The 18,082-nt window shown below is 35.7% G+C and overlaps 1 protein-coding gene across 7 annotated transcripts in view; it reads right to left on the bottom strand.

Annotated features, from left to right (window-relative positions):
- Ppp3cb (protein phosphatase 3 catalytic subunit beta) overlaps positions 1 to 18,082 on the bottom strand; it is a 49,451-nt gene that overhangs the window by 23,711 nt on the left and 7,658 nt on the right. For all 7 annotated transcript variants that reach the window (XM_028879713.2, XM_037208623.1, XM_028879714.2 and 4 more), the window contains exons 2-8: positions 10,399 to 10,599; positions 9,639 to 9,763; positions 6,516 to 6,627; positions 2,443 to 2,588; positions 1,871 to 2,010; positions 1,689 to 1,766; positions 1,490 to 1,584 (exon numbers count right to left, since the gene is read on the bottom strand). In XM_028879713.2, the coding sequence (XP_028735546.1) occupies positions 1,490 to 1,584; positions 1,689 to 1,766; positions 1,871 to 2,010; positions 2,443 to 2,588; positions 6,516 to 6,627; positions 9,639 to 9,763; positions 10,399 to 10,599 (897 nt within the window). The remainder of the gene's footprint in view (positions 1 to 1,489; positions 1,585 to 1,688; positions 1,767 to 1,870; positions 2,011 to 2,442; positions 2,589 to 6,515; positions 6,628 to 9,638; positions 9,764 to 10,398; positions 10,600 to 18,082) is intronic.

The following is an 18,082-nucleotide window of genomic DNA, read 5'->3' as shown; positions in this document are numbered from 1 at the left end:
TGTGGGCTGATACCAACCTTTCAGACTTTTTATTTAAAGGAGAAAAATAAAAATCTAGAAAATTGCCTTATGGGTGGGAAAGAAATATCACAAATATGCTCATTCTATATAAACACTCAAATCATAAGCATCAATTATGCACAAATCAAAACTACTAAGACATTTGATTCTGACAGAGCAGACTCAGTGGTTTAAAAAATTTAAAAAAAAAACTGATTTCCTTAGCCTCCTAAATCCAACCGCCTAAGGACAGGCACCAAGGCAACAGTCATCTGAATATTAACTACTCGCTCCTTTTACATTAAGAGAAAACACAGCTGAAGAGTGAGGGTACTGGCCAACAGATGCAACAATCAATTCTGTTCTTGATAAACTTAGGAATGTTACTTTTCAAAATGAAGCCATATTTCATTAGGTATCTAAATATTCCTACAGCATATTCCTATCAAAATGCTCTAGTATGCTGTTTAATCCCAGATAAAGACTAATCTTTTAACTGTCATCTACTGCCATCAAAAACTCCTCTTTCAAATGGTGACCCACATTTAGCAATGACCTCATTATCTTTCTAAATGTACTTTTTAACTTCTTTAACTTTCTGTTTTTTTCTCCTGGCACATCTACTCTAGTCTGCCTCTGAAGCTATGAAATAGTCAACTGAAGTCTAGACATGTCGAGACAGAATAGAAGCTGGCCTCTAAATTTTCTCCTCTGAATATGTGAACTACGTAAAACCCTATCTCATCTTCCATGTCCCTGGAACATATTTAACTTGATTATAAGCCTGAAGCATTCTCAATCAGTAAGTTAGGTTCAGAATAAACTGAAATCCAATCTTTATAGTCAGATCAAATTAGGAGCAAAGGAGGGAAATGGATGCTATTGGAATCGAAGGTAAAGAAGGGTATAAAACAAAGGCTAACGGTAAATAAAAGGAAGAGAAGGATATCTCTAAATGTAGACCACAGGGAATTATTTTTTTAAAAAGGTTTAAATAAAATCTCGAGCACGTAATTTAAGACTACTAGGACAAAAGAAAATTTTAAAAATTAAAAAAAGAAGAAGAAAACTTGTACTCATGAACATAAAACAAACAACATGATGAAGTAAAGAAGCAAACACTGCAAATAAACAAAACGGTGAGAGCAGCAACTCTAGACAGACACGAAAACATTCTCTCGGTTATAAGGGAAGATTTAAGAGAGGGGGCTTAAGAAAATCATCTGTGGTTGTACTTAACTCAAAATCATCTGTGGATGTGCTGAACTCTGAGCACTTTTACAAATGGCTTTATGAGCAACAAGTTGTAGAGCAGGTTGCACACAACTTGGTTGCACATTTTCGATTTTATTTTTTTCTCTCCCCTCCCTTATATCTTAGTTTTTTATGAGACTTGGACAGTTTCAAACAGTGCCCCCTATAATTTTTTAAAGTAAGTTAAAAGGCTAAGTTGTCTATACAGTTTTTTTTTTTATCAACAACATCTTACCTTTATTATTGTAGACATCTAAGTAATTAGGTGCCGAAAAAATTGTTATTAATGAAGGGAACCCTGTAGTTTGACTTTTTCTGTACATTCTATAGCTGCAAAACAAATAGCTTAATATGCATCGTAAAGCATCAATCATGATTACTAAGTATGATTTGTATTAAAGTGTAAATTTGGGTCAGGGAAACAGAATTCTTACCCTGCATCTTGAGCTTCATGAGCTCTAATAATCGATAACAAATTATTGTTTTGCAAAAATTCACACACTGCTGGATAGCTGTAGGGGGAAAAGAATAAATTAAGTAAAACAATACTTTTTGTATGAAGCATAAACTATGTTACATAATTAAAATGTGATAAGTCTTGGAAATTTTTCCTTACTTATAAAAATAAGAACATCCTCGAACCGTATTATGACTAAAATGTTCTTGTGATTTTTCATTTCCAAAGTCTTCAGAAGGATCAGACCATAGCAAGTCACACATTGGTCCAAATGCAGGTGGCTCTTTAAATCTATCTAACTGTGAAATAAAAGACACAAAGAAGAAATACTTCAAGTGAAGACAGAATGTATATAAGATATGGACAGCAACTTGAATACAGTCCGTACTATATTGTTTTAAATGATCAAAAGGTATTTCCTTGAAATTAGTCTATTAACCAGTACATTAATTTTTATCATTACCTAATCTTACCAGTGAAAATAAATCTGATGTTAAATTTGATGCTTTTAAAAACTCTCTAGCTAGGCAGTGGTGGTGCATGTTTTTAATCCCAGGACTCAGAAGGCAGAGGCAGGCGGATCTCTGAGTTCAAGGCCATCCTGCTCTATAAAGAGAGTTCCCTATCTTAAAAAAAGGAAAAAAAAAAAAAAAAAAGAATAACAACAAAAAACCCTCTCTAGTCAAAAATTCTGTGAACAGGAACCAACTTCAGAAGTTGGTTATACTCACTCTCCTAATATCATCCAGTGTGTGTATTTCCGGTGAAAGTCCACCATGAACACAAAGAAATTGTTGGTTTAGAAGTGCAGCAAGGGGCAAGCTGTCAAAAGCTTCCATACAAGCTTCATAGACTCTTTCGGAATACTTAATTTTACCTAGAAAAAGAAAAAGATTAGCATTTGAAAATTCTTGGTGATTTTAAATTTGTTTTTACATTTATTCAGACACACACACACACACACACACACACAAGTGCATGGCACATATACATGAAGAGTAAAGAGCAACTTGTAAGATTCAGTTCTTTCCTTCTACAACATGGTTTTGGGTGATTGAACTCATATTATCAGGTTTGGTCCCAAGTGCCTTATCTGCTGAGCCATCTCACAGGCATAATAATTCCTAAAATATGTACCAATACTGGATTTTTATTTCTTATCCTCTTCATAATATTTTATAGTTTTTTTTTCTTTTTTAGTGAGTTTTGAACAGCTAGTTTCAATTACTAAAGGGAAATGTTCTAAACTGACTAAGGAAACAGTAACACTGCAAACACCTAAGTGGAGTCAGAAGTTGAGACTGGGTGAAAAAGCAACAACAACAAATCAGCAAAAATGAATTTACGGCACAAAGTAACTTCTGTATCATGAATACAGTGGTGGGCAATATTATGCAACTGTTAAAATTCACAGAACTACAACATCATGAAGAATGAAGTTTACTATACATAGATTTTTTTTTTAAGCCTCTTCCATCCTAAGATTCAACAAAAATTCGCAACGTTATCAGCCTCACAAAGATAAATACTTATTCTCTCTAAATTTATTTTGGATATGTAGTAGACAGTCCCAAAATATTATTTAAAAATAAGTAAGTGAAATTTTTAAAAAGAGTTAAACTTTGAACTTCCATAGGACTAGTAAAAAAAATAAAAATAAAAAATAAAGGGGCTGGAAAGATGGCTCAGCAGTTAAGAGAACTGACTGCTCTTCCAGAGAACCCAGGATCAATTCCCAACAACACCCACATTGCAGCTCACAACTGTCTGTAACTCCAGTTCCAGGGACCCAACATCCATGGCAAAATACCAATGCACATAAAATATTTTTTTAAAAAAAAATTAAAACTGGAGCTGGAGAAGTGGCTCAATGGTTAAGAGCACTAGCTGCTCTTCCAGAGGTCATGAGTTCGATTCCCAGCAACCACATGGTGGCTCACAACCATCTGTAATGATATCTGGCGCCCTCTTCTGGCATGCAGACAGAACACTGTATACATAATAAACCTTTAAAAAAAATTTAAAACTGTACTTTGGGATTCAAGTTTTAACACTAACTTAATTCTAATACTAAATAATCCTAAAATTATTATTACAGCAAGACCACCACATCATCACAATGAAATTTAAAGTTCACCCACTTAAACTGGGTAAGTACCAGGTTCCTCTTATCTAAATGAAGGCTTAAAATAGGCAATGAAGCAGGAAGCCAACCAGAAATACATGAAAGACAAAACCCCATCAAATCAAACTATCATTTACTTTTAAGGAAATATGAACATTCCTGAGTTCAATATGCTTTTAAATTTCTAGATGTTTTAAGTGACATTTTTGATGGATATTTGATAGTTACCTTAAAAAAAATTTAGCTTAGTTCTCTGTCCCCTGCCCCCCACTTATTTATTTCTGACTTCAAGAAAGGAGTCTATCTTACCCACAGGGTGTCCTGGCTGAGAGCTACTACTAGAGAGGTCTTATGGTCTTACTGCCTGGGTCTAAATGTGGGAAAATATGCCCATGCGGTCTGGAAAGATGGCTCAACCACTAAGAAAGGCTAGGCTCACAACCAAAAATATAAAATATGCACATGCATGGGAGTAGGGAAGATTATTAAAACCACAATCTTTAGTTAACAACCAAACATAAGAAAACTCCTGGGGCTAGGGATATGGCTCAGCAACCCTGAGTGCTTCTTGCTCTTCCAAAGACTGGAGTCTGAGTCTCAGCACCCACGCTCACAACTGCCTTTAATTGCTCCAGGGATTTCCGACGCCTCTGGCCTTCACAGGCACTGACACTCACCAATTCCCAGAGATATACATACACATATACATAATTATAAATAAATCTAAAGAGAAAAATCCCTATACATCTAGCACCCAGGGACTCTTAACTGATAGATCAATTTTTTAGTAATGTGGTTTAATAAAACTTTTAATTTGAACTCTTAAATCAACATGTTTTTTCCATATTTCATCTTATGTTTGATTGCCTCATTCTTGAAGTGAGATGGCTGTATTCTATGTTGTGTCTTCTTGTCTCTATGTCTCTACTTACTCTTTCTCCTTTCTCTCTCTCTCTCTGTCTCTCTCTCTGTCTCTCTCTGTCTCTCTGTCTCTCTCTCTCTCTCTCTCTCTCTCTCTCTCTTTTTAAGATCTATTTATTTATTATGTATACAGTGTTCTGTCTGCACATATCCCTGCAAGCCAGAAGAGGGCACCAGATCTCATTACAGATGGTTGTGTGCCACCATGTGGTTGCTGGGAATTGAACTCAGAACCCTTGGAAGAAGGGGCAGTGCTCTTAACCTCTGAGCCATCTCTCCAGCCCCACCTCTCTCTCTTTTTTAAAGACAGGATCTCAATATGCACCCTTGGAAGCTACTATATAGACCACACTGGCCTCAAACACAGAGAGATCCGCCTACCTCTGCCTCTTGAGAGCTAAGATTAAAGACATGTGCCGCCATGCCCAGGTAGTTCTAAAATTACAATCAGTTCTCTGTACTAGTGGGATCTTCATCTGTAGATTAAGTCAACCCTGGGTCAAAATTATTCAGAAAAAAAAAATGCCTTCACAATAAACATGACTTATTTGTTCCCTTTCAGTATTTCCTAAACAATACAATTAACCTTAGTCATATTCATAGCATTTATGCATATTAGGCATTAAAGACAGTCTATGAGAGGATATAAACAAGTTATAAGCAAATACTATATAAATTTTTATGAGACTTATGCATATATATGTTTTTGTATTTGTAAGGGGTCCCTCTAACATCATGGAATTAAACTATTTTTAGAACTTAATTCAAAGACTTAATATGGTTGCAGATATTAATTAAACAAACCCAAGTTTAAAGTGTGAAAAAGGCCAACATCTAGTGGCTGATAGATTATTATTGCTTTATTTGAAAGAAAAAAGGGATAAATACTGTAGGTTAAGAATTTTAATTCAGGCCTGGAGAGGTGGCTCAGTGGTTAAGTGCATTTGTTCTTCCAAAGGACCTGAGTTCAATTTCCAGCACCCACACAAAACGACTCAACAACCACCTGTAACTCCAGCTCCAGAAGGATCTGATGCCTCTGGCCTCCATGAATACCACAACACATGTACACATACATACCCAAACACACACACTTAATTTAAAACACTAAAAATAAACTTAAAAAATACTTTGAGTTCATTAACAGTATGTTTGAAATGGTCTATAATGATGACAAGATAAATGTATGTCTTTTGGGATGCCGCAAAATGGAGACATAGAAGTCTGTAAAGGAGGACTGGAGAAATGGCTCAGAGACTAAGAGCCCTGGCTGTTCTTGCAGAAGACCAGAGTTAGGTTCCAATCATCCACATGGCGACTCATAACCATCTGAAATTCAGATTCCAGGGGATCTTCTGAACTCCAGGCACACATGTGGTGCACATACACGCAGGCAAAACACTCATACACATATGTAAGAATAAATAATTTTTTGATAAAAATCTGTCATGGAGCAATACCAGCACTCCCTTGGACTTTGTTAACTATATATAGCTTTATAAATACATAAAATTATTGCACCACTTTTAAGACATTCAAAAAAATTATGAAAAAAAAATCCAAACTGTTCTTAGGTACATCCATAAAACTTAACCGGAAATAAACATGAAAGTCTTTAACAATTCTTCTTAGAAATATACATGTGTGGTCATGGAAGCTGTTCTTATGCATTCCACTGTCACCCTTCATACCTCTTACTACCAATGTCATCCCAAAGAACACCAAAGAATTGAAAACACATCTCCTGAAGGTACTCACATTCCTGCTTAAAGGTAAAATATTCAGTAAGGTGTCTGCATTCATGGTTGCCTCTCAGAAGGAATAACGTGCTTGGGTATAGAATCTTCAAGACCCATAAATACAAGACACACTGCAAAAGAAAATGTTTCCAGTGAATTTTTCTTATATTTTATTTAACTAAGTTGATCTTTGCTTCTTTTCTTTTAACTATATTAACCTTACAAATTCTGTTTCTCTTTATTATTGCTTTATTCCTTAATAAATATAAGCTTTATGAAATCAGACTTTGTTGTATTACTGCTTCTCCTAGAAAAGTATCTAGCAAATAGAAGAGCAATGAATACTTGAATTAATGAATCAACCTACTTAATTACTTAAACTTAAGATTTAGATTTTTTAACATAGCTTAGCAAAATGGCTTCCTCTTTAATAATTAAAAAAAAAGCAGCTAACAGTTATAGAATACTTACAATGTGCTGAGCACTAGAGTACCTAACAATTTTTCTCAGACAAAAAATGTTTCTTTTATTCCTCAAACAACACTATGATATATGTAGTAGATCTCCACTTTATCTTAGCCAAAGGTCAAAAAGCAATTATCATATTACCTCTATTTTATATATAAGGAAACTAAATCAGTAAGCTAAGTAACTTGTTCAAAATTACAAAGCTCCAAAGGAATAAATACAGATTCTGATCCTGTCATCTTAAGCATTATGCCACACTGCCTAATACAAGTGCCAAGTTCTATGTTTGCTTTGTTGTATACAAACGTTTCCTTACATTAGGCAGGTGTTTATTATCTAATCCAGTGGTTCTCAACCTGTGGGTTGTGACCCCTTTGGGGGTTGAATGATCCTTTCACAGGAGTAGCCTAAGACCATCAGAAAACACAGATATTTACATTACAATTCATAACAGTAACAAAATTACAGTTATGAAGTAGCAACAAAAATAACATCGCTGGGGTCACTACAACATGAAGAACTATATTAAGGGTGGCAGCATTAGGAAGGTTGAGAACCACTGATATAATCCAATTTAACGAAAGTGAAATTTTTATAACATAAAACACTGAAATAAACTGCATTTTGCATATAAGCGTTTCTCTACATTTAAAATAAAAAAAATAACATTTTATATATTATTTTAAGAAGAAAGGACTATTTCATGTAGAAAAAAATATGGTTTATACAGTCATATAAAACAAAACATTAGAGCTAGGCATGGTGGCATATGCCTTTAATCCCAGCACTCGGGAGACAGGTGGGTCTCTCTAAATTCGAGGCCAGCCTAGTCTACAGAGTGAGTTCTAGGACAACCAGGGCTGTTACACAGAGAAAGCCTGTCTGGAAAAATAAAAATAAAAATAAATAAATAAATAAATAAATAAATAAATAAATAAATAAATAAATAAATAGAAAGAAAAAGAAAAGAAAAATTATTTTAACCAAGTACATTGAAATGCATAATTATTCAGACCTTCATTTTATTGAGGGGAAAAAAAAGGTAATAAAGCCAAAAAGACATCTACTAAAAAAAAAACTGTTCTTAGTTTTGATTCTTTATCTTCTTTTTTGTAACAGTATTATTAACTACCTAAGCTACAAAACAGTCTTTTCTTTTCCTTTTTTATGGGTTTCTCTGTGTACAGTACTGGCTGTTCTGGTACTTGCTTTGTAGACCAGGCTGGTCTCGAACTCATAGAGATCCGCCTGCCTCTGGCCTCCCGAGTGCTGCTACAAAACATTAAATGAGCACGTATACACCAACATGCTCACTAACAACTAAGTTTTACTTTACTGATTTTATCAATTACACTAAATTCTTTGTTAGGCAGGACCATTTTCTAATGTTTCTTAAAGCAAAGATTAAAGGGTTTGATAATGGAAATATGAATGGGAAGAAGAGCCTAGGATAATAAAATTCCCTAGGGAAGGAATGGACACAGTCCCAAAGCCCTTATCAAGAAGTACAGCATACTGAGAACACCTTAAAAGTGGCTATATGTAACACTAAGTAGAGTGGAAATTTGCCAGGTAAGAAGGCCTCAGTATTAGGACAGGTGATTAAAAGCACAAGCTTAGAATTAGACTGCTTGACCATGCCACTTACTGTCTATCTTTGGTAAAGTTAATTTAACTTCAAACCTTAGGTTCTTCATCTACTGAATGGATAAATAACAGTACTTACCTCATAACAATGTTGTGAGGACTAAATTAACCAGTATCTGTTAATGCTTAAACCTGGTTGGGATATATTAAATGTGTAACATAAATTATATACTGACAGAGCTTTCACTAAACAAGTCTACCTACAAATCTGTCCTATAAATAGGGTAAATACACAGAAATATAGGACTACAATGTTCCAGTAAGACATCACTTGCAATGAAAAAACTTGGGAACCATTAAGTGTCTAACCGAAGTTATGGCTTGTTTATTCAATGGAAGACAATACAGTTATTAAAATGACTCTGTAGGTTTGTGTTTTCCAATGTGTAAAATATCACAGTGTACAGATATGTGAAGACAAGAGAAAAAAATGTTTTAATATGGTTCCATTTTTCATTTAAATAAAGAAGATATATGTGTCATAAAACACAGGCTGATCTGTATTTTCCCATACTTTATACAATCAAAAAGGAAAAGAAGCAAAAAGAATCACTGAATTAAGTGACAAACAATAGGTCATTTTAATGCCTCTTAAGTTTAAAAAAAATGGTTTCAGATATTCTTGAGTCATAATAGCATCACGATGAGAAAGCAATAAAAGCATCATATAATGCCTAATTTTAAGAAAAATGTTATTTTTCTCATGGTTTAATGCCCTTAGTGGCAAGAGAGGTAAAGAAATGACTATCATTAGCTCTTAAGCCATAAGATACAAAGACAATAAAGACCTCAGTCTGCTTATCATTTCCACTGGGGGAAAAACAGTAATTATAAGAAATGATACAAAGAAAACTAATTGAATGGTCTGAAAAAGGAATAAATAATAGCTTTTCCTACAAATTTCAGAATATACAGAGGTATTAAAAAGAACCCAATACAAGTATTTTTAGGAACTTACTGTACTAGGAATTAATAGAAATAATCTATATTAACAATAGTAAATTAAATGACAGTATATGATTATTACCTCTATACTAAAATAACCTCTGTCCACATAATCACCAAGAAAAAGGTATCGTGTATTAGCAGGTGATCCTCCTACTTCAAAAAGTTTCATCAGATCAAAAAATTGGCCATGGATGTCACCACACACTGAAACAAGAAGATTATTAGATATGAAAAAAAGCCTCTGAATTAACAAATATTACTTAAACTCTAACTGCTATAACATGAGATAGTATAAATGCTATCAAGAAATATCTGAAGAGTAGTCTAAGAAGAGTCACCATAGGGATGATATCTAACCAAGTACTCATGAGCTTAAGATATAAAACAAGATGTAACAGAAGTAACAAGATTTGTCAGTAATGAATTTTTCATCTAAATTTATAAAGCTCCTCTTTTAGAAGCTAAGGAAGCACTTCACGGGATGACAAGATTCTAATGCTGGGAATAAAACCCCCATTTCAGCTCAGTACTTTTCAATGACTTTCAAATGATGACATTAGGATGCTGATTGATATATCAAGGTATTTGCCACTAGTAATTAAGAGCAAAGTAAGTATTGAATCAAACTGAAGTATGGCCAATACAACTGATGAAACCTTCATATTAGACTAGCTTCATGTACACATATTAAAAACAAAAACTTAAACTACAGAAAAACTAAAATAAAGACAATGTCCATATAGTATTAATCTTTATATGATATGACTGAGAAGGAAATAGATTTATCTCCAATCAACTAAATACTGGTTTAATAATACCCAAAACACAAGTAAGTTTACCTGTAATTGGAGCTTCTACTTCTATCATGGTTTTCTCCCGTCGCAGTATGGCAGCGCCCTCATTGATAATTCTAAGTGCAATTTCTTCATCTACCCGACCTTCTTTTACCAGGTGATTCTTCAGAATATCAACCCTGGGTATCCCATCCATATCAAATACTTCTTCAGATGTCAACCGATGAGTTGGGGGAAAAGGGACAGCTGCATTTAAAAAAAAAAAAAAGAACACAAAATAAGTAATATATTAACAAAGAAACTAATAATTGAATTTAGATAAAATCAAAAATAAATTTTAAAAATAGATTTGAAAAGGTTTTCTTCATCTAATGGACAGAGGTGTTAATTTAAACAAATTTTTTCTAAAAGAGTAATCAAATAACATTGCTCTCTGTGTGTGGTTGAGATGAAATCCAAGTCCTCCTACATGTTAGCTAAGTGTGTGTGTGTATTCATTCATTCATTCATTCATTCATTCATTCATTCATTTATGGGTCTCACTATACAGCTCTGGCTCTCCTGGAACTATGTAGACCAGGTTGGTCATGAACCCAGAGAGATCCGCATGCCTCTACCTCCCAAGTGCGGGGATTACAGGTGTTCCTCCAAACCCAGCTTCCACAGCTCTTAAGCTACACAGGTCTAGCATATCTGCAGTCAGCCTAGGCTACTGAAGCTTGTCTCAAAAATAAAAAGGTAAGCAGGTAAACAAGTATAAATGAAGGAAGCTACCTAGCTAAACTATGTGAGACCTAGGCTCAGTGGTATAGTGCTTGCTTCACAAGTGCAAGGCATTACAGTCAATCTCTAGTATGGAGGAGCGGAAATGTAATAATAAGCTATATACAAATAACATGTTCTATGCCGGGCAGTGGTAGCGCACGCCTTTAATTCCAGCACTCGGGAGGCAGAGGCAGGCAGATCTCTGAGTTCGAGGCCAGCCTGGTCTACAGAGCGAGTTCTAGGAAAGGCGCAAAACTACACAGAGAAACCCTGTCTCGAAAAACAAAAACAAAAAACATGTTCTTTGTTGAAAATAGTTAGAGAATTGAATTATTTGAAAAAAATTTCAAGATAACTAAACTTTTTTCTTTATTACAAAACACTTTCAGTCAGAACTAATTATAATGCATACTCAAATTATAAAATATACTTATTACTACATAAGCCTAAATAGAAATAAACTGCAAATATAAGGTAATCTTCCATGCTATTTTTAAAACAAATATTACAGTATGTGTATGTGTCTACATCAGCAGTTCTCAAGCTGTGGGTTATGACCCTTTCACAGGGGTCACCTAAGACCACTGGAAAACAAATTTTTTACATTATGATTCATAACAGTAGCAAAATTACAGTTATGAAGTAGCAACAAAAGTAATTTTAATATTTTTTTTATGTATATGAGTGCTCTGTTGACTTTTTGCCAGAAGAGGGCATCAGATCCCATTATAGATGGTTGTGAGCCACCATGTGGTCACTGGGAATTGAACCCAGGTCCTCCAGAAGGGCAGCCTGTGCTCTTAACCACTAAGTCATCTCTCTAGCCCAACAAAAGTAATTTTATGGTCGGGGGTCAAAACATGAGTAACGTATTAAGGGGTTACAGCATTAGAACGGTTGAGAACTATTGGTCTGCATGATATATGTGAGTGTATGTGCCACAATATGTGTGTGGTGGTCAGAAGACAAATTTGTAGGGTTGGTTTTTTACTTCCATCTTACATGGATTCCAGGATCAAATTCAGGTTGCCAGGATTGGGCAGCAAGTACCTTTACCTTTGCCAGTCCATCTTCCATGTTCTTTTTTTTAATCTTCCATGTTCTTAAAACAAACATACAATGTTTTCTAATCAACTTTAATATGATCTTTTAGGGATATAGATAAAACCAAAGTCAAATGCTTACCTATGTAATTTAACTTACTGTACTGCCCACTTAGGTTTCAGGGAAGGGATTCAGGTCCTCAAGCATTGTACTAACTGAGCCACTTGCCTAAACCTATAGAGTACTATTTTTAAAATTCAAGCGTCAATATTCTAGTTCAGATTGGCTTCACTATTATATAAAATTGAAATTTTTATTTACTTTGTGTATTGTCTGCATGTAGGAATGTGTACCACATGTGTGTATGTATTATGTATATATACCATATGTACGTATGTATGTATGCGTGTATGTATATGTACCATATGCATGACTGGTGTTCTCAGAAGTCAGAAGAGGGTATCTGATCACCTGGAACTGGAGTAATGAATGGCTGTGAGCCACCATGTGAGTGTTGGCAACTGAACCCAGGTCCACTGTAAGAGTATCAATTGCTCTTAACCACTGTGCTGATGTCTATCCATCCCTAAAATTCAAATTATTTTATCATGACATAGAGGTCCTTCATGACTTAATACCCACCTATATTTTACCCCCATCTTTTACCACTACCTCATATTCTGAACATATTCTATGTTTCAGACATAAACTTACTTTTATTTCTTAAATTACATTAATTTAAAACTTTTGTTGGGGAATATTATTATTATTATTTGGTTTTTTGAGGCAGGGTTTCTCTGTGTAGTCTTGGCTGTCCTGGAACTCACCCTGTAGATCAGGCTGGCCTGGAACTCAGAGATTCACCTGACTCTGCCTCCGAAGAGCTGAGATTAAAGGTCTGTGCCACCACCATCCCGTGGGGAATTTTATTTTACTGTGTGTTACTTTTGTTTGTGTTTTATTTGTTTAACTCTGTGAAGATGTGTTACTGTGCCTGTCTAAAACACCTGATGGTTTAATAAAGCTGAACAGCCAATAGCAAGGCAGGAGAAAGGACAGGCAGGGCTTGCAGGCAGAAAAATCATATAGAAGGAGAAATCTGGGAGAGGAGAGATCTAGGAGCAAGAGGAGGTGGAAGACATCAGGGGCCAGGCACCCAGCCACACAACTAGCAACAGAGTAAGAAAGAAAGGTATACAAAAATAAAGGTAAAAGCCCAGAGGCAAAAGACAGATGGATTAAATTAACACTAAGAAAAGCTGGCAAGAAACAAGCCAAGGTAAGGCCAGGCATTTATAACTAAGAATCAGCCTGTGTGTGTGATTTATTTGGGAGCTGAGTGGCAGGCCCCCAAAAGAGTAGAAAAAAAACAAACTACACTATTTTAGTGTATGGTAGTGCAGAGAACAGGGTTCAGGAGACAGGTATATCTCTATGAGTTTGAGGCCAGCCTGGTCTATACAGCAAGATCCAAGCCAGCCAAGCTATATGGTGACAACCTGTTCAATAGATGATAGACTGATTTACTTTGCATGTCATGTTGTTTTGGGTATACAATCTTACCTTATGTTGGGGGAATTGAGACAAGGTTTCACACTAGCTCAGATTCACCTGGAATTCACTATGCCCATGCTGAACTTAACTTCCACAATCTCTCACTTTAGCCCCCAACACCCAGGGACAGATAATAAGATGTTTCATGCAGGAACCACCACACCCATTTACCCCTGGCCTTTAAATCTCATTTAGTGTTTTATTATTGGAAACTTTTATGACATTCCTAGCCTACATTAACAGTACCCTTTATTTATTTATTTTGGTTTGGTTTTTTGTGGTTTTTTTTGGTGGGGGTTTCAAGACAGGGTTTCTCTGTGTAGCTTTGTGCCTTTCCTGGAACTCACTCTGTAGCTCAGGCTGGCCTCGAACTCACAGAGATCCGCCTGCCTCTGCCTCCTGAGTGCTGGAATTAAAGGCGTGTGCCACCACCGCCCAGCTGTACCCTTTATTTTTTGGGCCAAAAAACACAGGACATGGCATATACTTATATTACAACTTTCCATCATTAAATGCCTGTCTTCTTTACCAGCTTATGAGTGCCTTGAAAGTAAAGGGGCTAGGTCATTCATCTCTGTATCTCAAATGATCCACAATATACAGTTTATTCAATTGTTAGTATATAGTAGTTTCTAAAATACTCATATACCTTACGACCAATTTATGTAGCAATGCCAATGTATTTATGATTTAGTCTATAAAGTGCTTTCCAATACCCAGTTCAACATGATTTTAGATACGTCTTGTGTGATCAGATAGATTTCATCTCCATTTCATCAATGAGGTAACAGGCTCAGAGATGTTAAGCAGCTTCTCAAGGTGCAGAGCCATAGTTTAAACTAGGTCTAAATGATGCTCCAGGATCATCTGTCTTTCTATCAACATAGTGGTAAGTTTCATTTGACCTAAGGGATCAATCAAAAGGCTCCTCAGACAGAAATACTGGTGCACACCTGCTATGCTAGCACTCAGGAGGCGAAAGCAGGAGGAACAAGAATTCAAGGCCAGCCTGAGCCCAGAGACATTCTACCTCAAAAAATGAAACCAAACCACACAATAGATTCTTCGTCAGTCTGATGTAAAACTATGGAGTAGCCACACAACCTAAGGAAAGATTCAGTGAGCACAATAACATTATTTTCAAATTTTCAAAGCATCCCATGGATCTCTTTAATTGTAGTTGTTACTTAAGTATCCCTTTATCAAATTTTGTTTCCTTCTTTGCTATTTTTGTCATGGTATTACACTCAGATTTAAATTTTCATGGATTTCCCCTTTCTGGATTTTAGACTTTTTGAAAAGATTTATTATTTTTATATATTTTTAATAATTTTAGATTGTTTTATCTGCAAGTATGTATGTGTGCCATGTGTATGCTTGGTGCCCATGGAGGTCAGAAAGGGTGTCATATTCTCCTAACTAGGTGGTTAACATCCATCCAGAATGAGTCTTCTGCAAAAGCAACAAATAACAAGTGTTCTTAACCACCGAGCCATCTCTCTAGCCATATTTTTATAAGTGTGGACCTGAGTATATGTATGTGCACATGTGTGCAGGTGACCTTGGAGGCCAGAAAAAGCAGAACCCAGAACCACCAGAACTGGAGTGACAGATGGTTGTTAAGCCATTAGATTTGGGTCTTTCTCAATGTGACCATTCTCAGTCCTTAACAAATAACTCCAATCTGTACTTCCAACTATTAACTGTTTAATTGAATCAATCCCCAAAACAAATTTAATCTTATTATCCCTTAGACAGTGTTGTTTATGTGTTTCATTCCCATTCTCCATCATTTATCCAATATATATCTACCTCCTACTATTAAGCATGATCAGATCTGTTTGTTTTTTTTTTTTTCCTTTCCCTTAACTGATGCTTTGGTCATCAATCTCTTGAACTACTCTACTAACACAACTAAACCTAATTAAAGCTTCTACCTCCTTTAATAATTTATTCCACACAACCTCACCAGTTAGCTTTCAAAACAGTAACAGATCACTATTCCACTTTCAAATCTTCAAAAGGAGTAACAGTGATGGCTACCATTGATTCAGTACTGTCCACATGCCAGGCCAGGCACTACAGCACATACTTTACATGTACTATCTTCATTAATATGCCAGAAACTCTATAATAGGACCATATTAACTCTAGCTTAGGTGAGAAACTAAGACTTAGAATCTTAAGAACTTGTCTACAAGAAGTTATTCACTGGTAATAGTAGTTTTCAATGCCAGGAAGTCTGATTCTATCTACAGTCTGCATTCTTAATCATCCAGAGGCTAGCCTGCTGTTACAAGCTTCAATTTCAGCTTTTTACCTTGGAACACAAAAGGTCCCTTCCCAACTTTATCTGCTATTCCTTGCCAAGCACCTTACATATTACTGCCATGCATTTTTAAACTCTGTACCTTTCTGTTTGTTTTCTGTATTCCATTCCTACTCATCTTTTTTTTCTCTTTTTTATTTTTTTTCGAGACAGGGTTTCTCTGTGTAGCTCTGCGCCTTTCCTGGATCTTGCTCTGTAGACCAGGCTGGCCTCGAACTCACCAAGATCCGCCTGGCTCTGCCTACTCATCTTTCAAGGAGTACCTCTAAACATTATTCTTAGTGATGCTTTCCTTTTAAATTGAGATTGTTGTCATTTCCCTTTATCATTCTAATAGCACTTTGTTCCTAACTCAAGATGTTTATTTAAATTGTTATCCCCACTTTACTAACCACACCAAGACTATCTTACTTAATATCTTTTATTTTAAAACACGGTCTCATGTATCACAGGCTGGCCTCAAATTCAACATGTAGCCAAAGATGTCCTTGAACTTCTGATATTACCAACTCAACTTCCCAAATACTAAAGATTACAGGGATGTGTCACTATGCCTGATTTATGTGGTACTGGTGATGAAACTTGGGGCTTCCTGCATGCTAGGCAAGCACATTACCAATGAAGTTAAATCCTCCAATTCCTAGTAAAATGCCTGGTACAAAGCATGTATACAATAAATGCTGCACAAGCAAACAACCCTACCTTTTTATTTCAATCCTACCCATCCTTTAATGTCGTAGAATATTATTTTAAGATGTCATTTGTTTATGCTGTGGAACATTTGTTTAATGATGAAAAGATGTGTTGCATTCTTTTACATTGCATTTGTTTAACTGTTAAGCTGTGTTACTTTGCCTGTCTAAAACACCTGATGGTCTAATAAAGAGCTGAACGGCCAACAGCAAGGCAGGGAAAGGATAGATGGGGCTGGCAGGCAGAGAGAATAAATATGAGAAGAAATCTGGGAGGAAAAGGAGGTGCAAGAGAACAAAGAGAGGAAGACACCAGGGGCAGCCACATAGCCAACCACGGAATAAGAATGAAAGTAAGATTTACAGAAGTAAGAAAAAGAAAAAGCCCAGAAGCAAAAGGTATATGGGATAAATTAAAGTTAAGAAAAGCTGGTCAAAGATGATATGATAGTATACATAAGTGACCCCAAAAACTCTACCACGGAACTTCTACAGCTGATAAACTCCTTCAGTAAAGTGGCAGGATACAAGATCAACTCAAAAAAATCAGTAGCCCTCCTATACACAAATGATAAAAGGGCTGAGAAAGAAGTCAGAGAAACATCACCCTTTACAATAGCCACAAATAATATAAAATACCTTGGGATAACACTAACTAAACAAGTGAAAGACCTTTTTGATAAGAACTTTAAATCTCTAAAGAAAGAAATTGAAGAAGATATCAGAAAATGGAAGGATCTCCCATGCTCATGGATAGGTAGGATTAACATAGTAAAAATGGCAATCTTACCAAAAGCAATCTACAGATTCAATGCAATCCCCATCAAAATCCCAACACAATTCTTCACAGACTTGGAAAGAAAAATACTCAACTTTATATGGAAAAACAAAAGACCCAGGATAGCTAAAAGAATCCTATACGATAAAGCAACCCTTGGAGGCATCACCATCCCGGACCTCAAACTCTACTATAGAGCTATAGTAATAAAAACAGCTTGGTACTGGTATAAAAACCGACATACAGACCAATGGAATCGAATTGAAGACCCTGACATTAATCCATGCACATATGAACACCTGGTTTTTGACAAAGGAGCCAAAACTATACAATGGAACAAAGAAAGTATCTTCAACAAATGGTGCTGGCATAACTGGATGTCAATATGTAAAAGATTACAAATAGATCCCTATCTGTCACCATGCACAAAACTCAAGTCCAAGTGGATCAAAGACCTAAACATAAATCCAGTTACACTAAACTTAATAGAAAAGAAAATAGGAAGCACTCTTGAACGCATTGGCACCGGAGACCATTTCCTAAATAAAACAACGACAGCACAGACCC

The sequence above is a fragment of the Peromyscus leucopus genome, chromosome 9 (genome assembly GCF_004664715.2).
Source record: "Peromyscus leucopus breed LL Stock chromosome 9, UCI_PerLeu_2.1, whole genome shotgun sequence".
NCBI classification, from domain to species: Eukaryota; Metazoa; Chordata; class Mammalia; order Rodentia; family Cricetidae; genus Peromyscus; species Peromyscus leucopus.
The sequence above is the reverse complement of the archived record's forward strand: the minus strand, read 5'-3'. Positions and strand labels throughout refer to the sequence as shown.